General features: G+C 47.4%; 1 protein-coding gene across 1 annotated transcript; it reads right to left on the bottom strand.

Annotated features, from left to right (window-relative positions):
• Positions 1–2,932: 2,932 nt before the first annotated feature.
• Positions 2,933–7,974, bottom strand: LOC125544170 (uncharacterized). The gene is made up of 4 exons (XM_048707760.2): positions 5,405–7,974; positions 4,132–4,239; positions 3,496–3,605; positions 2,933–3,123 (listed from the first exon to the last, which is right to left on the bottom strand). The coding sequence occupies exons 1-4, from the start codon at positions 7,881–7,883 to the stop codon at positions 3,049–3,051; spliced, it is 2,772 nt and encodes a 923-aa protein (XP_048563717.1). The 5' UTR covers positions 7,884–7,974; the 3' UTR covers positions 2,933–3,048.

Below are 7,974 nucleotides of genomic sequence, written 5' to 3'. Positions count from 1 at the left end.
CCCTTCAAAATGGCCAATTGTTGGCGTCCTTCCCGCTCGCATTTTGGGAAGAGGACCAGGGCCTCTATAAGTAGGACCAACCACCATAGAGGGAGGGGGATCCGGACCAAGTAGAACATACCACACCAGCTCAAGAACACCTCTCGTGAGGCCGTTCCTCCCCTGTATTGTTCATCATCAGCCCCTGAGGCAATCCACCACACCACACACCGGAGTAGGGTATTACACCACATCGGTGGCCCGAACCAGTATAAACCTCGTGTCCTCTGTGTGTTCTTCTTTCCAGCCTAGATTCCTTGCGAGCCATGGAGGCGCGAGACGGTAGGGGGGAGATCTCCGTGCGCACCCCAGAGTTCGAACCTTAAGGGTCTGCCGGAACCCGAAATCCGACACATGTGTCTGGCCAGACGATGATTGATGTCGTCACACTGAGAGGGCCCTAAGAATATCTCTCCATTGTCGGAGGAGCAAATCCCACTCTCGAGCTATCTAGTCCCTTGTCAAACTTTCCAATGAACCCGTAAGGTGTCATTATGATCACCATGTTATAAGTGATGTTTGAGCAACCCCAAAGCCCATCATACGATAAGAAGTGACTACGATACTCTCATGGTCTAAGAAGCAAAATCACATGTTAATACTCTGTGTTATTACAAACAATATTAACTCAACTCATAGCATATAAGATTGGTTCGATTCAATATGATCGTTCTTCTAAAGCCATAATCTCAATGTTGTTTTAGGACTATCATTACTCTTAATGATATCCTAAAATCCGGAAAACTTAATCACCAACAACACTTGAGCTAGTCTTGGAGGCAAGGCTAGGTACCTTTTATTTAACTGTTTATCATTCCACACGTGCTTATGAGTTTCCCACTAAATCGCATATGCCAGCATCATAGCAGTTATAGCATAGAATAGAAACTCTATAATTATGAATATGAAATACAAATAAAAAACAAATATTATGGCCTCTAGGGCATATTTCCAACAGTAGCACCTTACAATTATAGATATCACTAGGGGTGAATCCATCCACAGATTAGGAGGAGAAAATCTAGCTATCCTAGGCAGTTCATGAGCTACTTGATTATTCTCTCTATTACAATGAGCATAGATAACATGAATAAATCTAAGGCCCTGAAATAAGAGTCAACAAATATGGCACTTGCTAATGAGGAAGAATTGCCATCTTTAAAGGCCGGAGCTACCTCCGCACTATCTGACTTAATCTCAATCTTACTGCATCCAACAGTTCGGGATAGGTTCATTCCACACTTAACAGCAATGGCTTCCACTGTAAAAAAAGGGTGTCGCCAATCTCGCCAATATTGTGCAATGTTTTGGCGAGGTCACCGGGCTGCGCACCAACTTTCAGAAGAGTTCCATTGCCCCCATCCGTTGCCAGAACCTGGACCTCGACACCATCCTTCAGGGGCTTCCTACTTCGTGTCCGCTTTTTCAATGAAGTACTTGGGCCTCCCTCTCTCAGTGTGGAAGCTCAAACGCCTTGACTTTCAATACCTTGAAGACAAAGTGGCGGCTAAGTTAGTGCCTTGGGAGGGAGGTATTTCACTGCACCTGGCAGGATGGCATTGGTCACGTCGATGCTCACTCTAGTGGTGTACACTGCCATGTCCCTTGTCATTCCATCTGGTTCCCTCAACAACATCACCAAAATGGAGAGAGCCTTCCTCTGGTCAGCCGGCTCCAACAAAACAAGATGTGCCAAATGTAAGGTGGGCTGGGACAAGTCTATCGACCCAAGGATTTAGGACGGCTTGGGGTGCCAAACCTCGATAAATTTAGTGAAGCTCTTCATTTGCGGTAGTTATGGTACGAATGGAAAGAGCCCGGGCGGCTGTGGGTGGGATTGAGTAACCCATGCGATGAGAATGACAAGGCTTTTTTATGCCTCCACTACTATCACCATTGGCAATGGGCTCGCGCCCCTTTCCGAAACTCCCCATGGATGGATGGTTGCAGGCCTAAGGACATCGAGTTGCTAAATTTTTAGGCCTTCAAGAGAAAGAATTGGAAGGTAAAGGAGGCTTTACACAATGGCGCCTGGATCAATAAAATCAACATCATGACCATCTTCACCCTGGAGCACCTTTGCCAGTTTGTCACATTGTGGAATGCTCTTCACGGGGTTACCCTTTCCAAGGAGGTGGAGGACGAGACCCTATGAAAACACATGATGGATGGGACCTACTCTACGTCATCCACCTATAAAGTGCACTTATTGACTATCACCCGCATCAACATGTGCAAGACCGTCTGGAAAGCTTAGGCACCCCTGCAAGTTAAATTTTTTGCTTAGCTTACCATCCGAAATAGGATTTGGACCTCCGTCTGTTTGGAAACCGTGGCCTTCGCCCGCTTTATAAAAGGGAGCATGAATCCGCCGAGCACCTTTTCTTCAAGTGTCGTTACACCTTGAGGCTCCGGACTCTGGTCAAAGAGTGGCTACAACTCATCGACGTTGATACTTTCGGTTGGGCTATTTCGCCGAAGCATCCGAGATTGGTGGGTTCAGATGGCTTCCGCCCAAAGGATCCACGGGAGAGCTCTGCCTACTATAACCATGCTAGTTTCTAAGACGATTCGGGATGAGCGTAACTCTCATGTTTTTCGGAACATTGCTGCTCCACCGTTTATCCTCCTACATAACATCAAGAAAGAGGCCACGCGTTAGGCCATCGCGGGCGCAAATTTTTTGGGTGAAATCTTGCCGGGAGAGTAGACCTTGTAATGGTGTTGTTCCCTGCCTTTGGGCTCTTCTGCTCTTATAACTTTATTCAAACTCCTTAATTAATGAATGGGGCTTTTCTAAAAAAAATGAATGGGGCAAATCTTTTGCCTCTATTTCGAATAAAGGCATCTATCTTGTTTGCCTCCAGGAGAGCAAAATGCCCATGCCAAAAACTGCAAGAATTTCCACACCAGCATTTCAAGTTTTCCTTTTGTTTTTATAGATGGCGTTTGAAGTTTCTTGGGATTACAGTAAACCAGGTATACAGGACCAATATTGATTAACTTCACCTAGACCTGATTAGCCAGCTCTTGTTGGTGAGGTGTAACCTGCTGGACTGATATCCGACGACGAACGTTCCGCTCCTGAAATAAGGAAATTGAAGAGAATGAGTGTACTGCCATTGCTGTAATCCTACAGATAGGAAAGCCTGAACATAATAACGATCACAGACAGTCAAAGCTGAAGGTATACAAGGAGATCTAGAGCAGAAAAGCATCATATCTACAACAAAGCTATGGTTGATTATAAAAGACAGGAAGAGAAAAACTTTTTATATTGGCTGGATTCAGGGATGGCAGCATGTTTATTAAAGGAGCTGGCACACAGGTGCATGCATAGACAATTGGTGCTATTTTATTTTTCTTCAGTGGCAATAAAATTTTCCTTGCTCGGAAATATAACACAAATAAGCACGTGTGCCAAATAAATTACATGAGTAGTCATAGTTCACTTACTCCAATTTCAGTGACAAAAAGACACAAAGAACATTTAACAGCAGGAGCCCCAAAAGGATACATCAGCAATATCTCACATCGTCCACAGTGTACATTCCCAACTTCATGTGCTGCAACACAAATATAAGGTAAGATACCCTTGGAAGCATAAGAAGGTGCTATGTTTCAACACCCATGCGAGGGTAAGAATGCACATGGATAAAATCATGCTACAAGATTTTTTTTTTGTATAAAATGAAACATTAAGGGCGTCCATGTTTCAAAAGATATTTAATTTAGATATATTTGAGCCGATGGCCATCCAGAACTAGCAGAGTAGCAACTTGGAATCCTCAAATCTCTGTCAAGTGAGCTAGTGTCGATATAGAGGACCCCCATAAAGTTTTAGACCATGATAGAAGAACTGGGGAGAAAAGGGGCAGCCTTAAAACTATTGTATGGGAAATAAAGAATAAGAGACAAGACGTGATGTTCAATGACCAAAGAAAAAGTTGGATCGGTAATACAGAAAATGAGTGAAAATGAAACCGGGGACTTTTACCCTCCCTGGCGGTTTAAAAAAATACAGGAACAAAATGAATGACAAGAAAATGGGGAAAGCAGAGAACTGTTGAACAAAGTAGAAATGGTATGTACCTTCCAATACTAGGTTTATTGTCCCACAGGCAGCACACTGTACATGAACAGCACCTCTAGGATAAGCAATAAGTTCACGGCAGCTTCCACACACCATTTGACCTACTTCTGCACAAAGTTAACATATCGAACATTGTTATGAAGGTTGCCACCCTTGATTTCTATGTAGGTACAGTTGGCTTCTTTAATTCAGAACTGCATGTGGTTTGCTACTATAACAGCCCAGATGAGAAGTTTGTTATCGTTTATGGATATTATGTGTAAGATGAATGCACGTAAATCTGGATTGTGCATGTGTGCAACACAATTTCTTCTGTCTATTGCTGTTCTTAAATATACAATATATTATAACTGGGTTTTCCTTGTTGAATTTGAACATTGTTATCAGATCAGGTACCGAAGGAGGCTAGGCAACCAAACCCCACCATTTCATTGACTTTCAAATGGCAAGGTTACATGTATGTAAACACCCACAACCATGTAACCATTTCGAGTAAATACGATAATAAATTTCAAGAACAGCACTGGAGGCTCATGATAGCAGTCCAAGGGCAAATGCAAGAGAGACTCTCATGCTGGGTGATGGTGGAGGACAACAGGATGAAGATGTAAGGATGCAATGGATGAAGACGCCGATGAAACGGCCTGAAGCAAGATGAGTTTGGTTGGCCTCCTGGAGGAAGCTTTTTGTGCGCACCTGCGTGTGCTTCGAACCTTTTGTTTCTCTCCCCCTTTTGGGTTGAGAATAGGGGCCTTTGGAGTGTCTCTAGAACTGTGTTTGTTTTCGTTAGCGTCTTGTTTTAGTTTGCTATGAACTTGTACCCCCCGCCCCCTCCCTCCCTGGTAGCGGTGCTTGCAGCAGTTTGGCCTCCTTCTGAGAATCATGTTTTCTCTGGGGCCTTTTCGTTTGTTGCCTGTTTTGCGCTGTGGACGCGATGGACCTTGTTTGTTCCATTATCTGATTGATAGTGGAACCCGATCCAATCTGGATCGCATGGAAAAAAAAATTGGAGCTTTTCATCGTGTTCATGTCTTTATATACTAATATCTTAATTGTGCAGCACTCATATCCAATCATTATCACCGCCAAGAACTCCATAGATGACCATTAAATACTCCCTCTGTAAACTAATATAAGAGCGTTTAGATCACTAAAGTAGTGATCTAAACGCTCTTATATTAGTTTACAGAGGGGGTACTAGCTAAGATACACGGTAATTTTGTAATATGCATGAAATGCAGCCAAAAAATAATGAAATGGAACATTAGTAACCTTTGTTAACGAAAGGAGGTGGTGGTGGTGGCAGAAGTTCCACCGCATCCAATGAACAAGGTGCGGCCTGAACATTTGGAGAAGATGACTGCTGCCTTAGCTGGGGCAATGACCCCTCTGCTCCATTCTCCAATCGCGGGAGCGATGTAGTTGCACTGTCCATGTTTGTAACCATCGCCTGCAATGCAGGCGGTGGCAGAACTGTTCCCTCTGAGTTAACTGCAACACAATCTGTAGTAGGTACATGCGTCGGGGTGTCCACAACATGTGCCGTAACAGAATTCATCTGTGGCTCTAGCTGTGGCAATGACCCGCCCTCCAACGGTGGTGACAGAATGGGTGATGTGCCCTCTTCAATTGTCCCCAGTACAGGCGCTGGATGATGCACTTGGTCCAATGCCCCTATGACTACCCCAGTGGCAACTACATCTGGGGTCTGAACTTGAGGAAGAAAAGCAGGATATGGCAAAGGCTGCAAGTTCTCATGCCCTGAAGGCACCATCTCTGGTGAACAAGCAGTACTATTCTCCTTAGGAGATGGCCGCCAGTGCAGTTGTTGTGGTAATGACCCCTCTGCTCCACTCTCCGGTGATGTCTCCATTTTCACATCAATTGCTTCTAATGCAGGTGATAGCTGAGCTGCTTCCTCCAACACATATTCAGCTATAGTGGTGGTTGAATCGTGTAAGGTGTATGCAGTCTGTGAGAAGACTGGAGAAGGTAGCAGTAGCCATGATGACTTAAAATTCTCAAACCCTGGAGGTGCCATATCTGGCGAACTGGGCACATCTTGCAAAATAGGAGAAGGTGGCCTTGGCTGTGGCCCTTGCAGCGATCCTTCCACTCCACTCTCTAAAGGAACTGTTAGTGGATGTATGGCATTCATGTCCACATCCATTGCCTCCAATGCAGGTGGTGATCCAGCTGCTTCCTCCAATGTCACGGGCAATGGCATCACAGCAGCATCTGGCATGATATATGCAGTCCCAGACGGAGGCGTGGATGATGGTTGCCATGACAATCTAAAACTCTCAAACCCGGGCGGTGCAATCTCCGGTGAACAAGGACCAGACTCTGCAACTGGAGTAGTTGATCTCAATGATGGCTGTTTCAATAACCCTTCCAACTTGCTCCCCAATGGTGGCAGCAAGTTGCACGCACTGTCTGTCTCGACATCTATTGCCTTCAATGTTGGCACTGGTAACACCGCCTCCTCAGGTGCCACTGCCACTGCCTTGGCGGCAATCACATCGGACGAGGCATATGTGTTTTCATTGGATAGTGGCATGCATGACAACTTGAAATTCTCAAACCCAGGAGGTGGCATATCTGGTGAGCAGGGCTCAGCTTGTGTGATGGGAGAAGGTGATCTCAGCAGTGGCTGCCACAATGGCTCCTCTGCCCCACTCTCCGATGATGGCAGTGGCAGGTTACGTGCAGCAACTGCCTTTGTGTCCATAGTCTCCAATACAGGCAGTGGTTTAGCCACCCCCTCCGGCACAGCCGGATTTAGCAATGAGTGTGCAGTTTTGACTGACAGGTTGGGAGGGGGTAGTGGCGGCCATGAAAATTTAAACTTCTCAAACCCGGGAGGCGCCATGTCCGGCGAACAGGGTTCAGCCTCCGTTGGGGAAGAAAGTGGTATATGCATTGCTACTTCAAATGACCCCTCAGAGTCACTCTTCCATGCTGACGGCGCGCCAGGCTCTTCCGAGGTCACTGCAATTGCATTGGTCTGGGCCGCATCTTGCAAGCCATGTGCAGCTTCAACCTGGGGAGGGCGAGGAGAAGGCGGCTGTGAGTGCTCGAAATTTTCACACCCTGGAAGCACCGTAGGCCAAGGTGGTCGCCGATGCTGTTGTGGCAACAACCCCTCTGGTTCACTCTTCAATGGTAGCGTCGGCGGTGCAGGAGCAGTGGGCCGGTTGGCATCCATCGATTCGAGCGCAGCGGGTAGCCGGCCGGCTTCCTCGGACACCATTGCGGCCGAATCAGCGACTGACCCATCCGACAGGGCGCCTGCGGTCGAAGCTGGAGGGCTAGATGGGGTTGACGGCGACGGAGTTTCCACCACCGAGGCCGCCACGATTTGGTGCGAGGGAGAAGGCGATGCCTCCGTGGTCGCTGCCTCGGGGAAAGCCTCGGCCGCTGGCGGCGGCAAAGGCGAAGCGTGCTGCTCCGGTTTGGTGGCTTCGAGAGCAGGTGAGGCGGAGAGCGAAGGCGGCCTGCCCGCCTCTCGCTTTTTTCCGTCAATATGCACCGGCGCCGACACCGTAGATTCGTAAGCTTCCGGAGACGTCGCGGTGACGCCTGGATGCGGCGGTGGAGTCGACTCGGCGTGATCAGATTGGGCTGGCTCCAGCGGATCTGCGGTGGTAGGTTGGGGGGTTTCTTGGGGAGGTGCTGCGGAAGGGAATAGTGGTGGTGAAATCATCGGCTTGTTCTCCGACGGTGGCCCTATCTCCGGTGAGCTAAGCATAGGCCTCGGCGCCGTCAACGGCGGCGGGCGCTGGGAAGGAGAAAACGCTCAGCCTGGTAGCGACAAGAATGTGTTTCAGTGCTTCTGAGGC

Source organism: Triticum urartu, chromosome 3A (assembly GCF_056163025.1).
Source record: "Triticum urartu cultivar PI428250 chromosome 3A, HENAU_Tu73, whole genome shotgun sequence".
Taxonomy (NCBI): Eukaryota; Viridiplantae; Streptophyta; class Magnoliopsida; order Poales; family Poaceae; genus Triticum; species Triticum urartu.
This window is presented reverse-complemented; position numbering and strand designations above follow the sequence as displayed.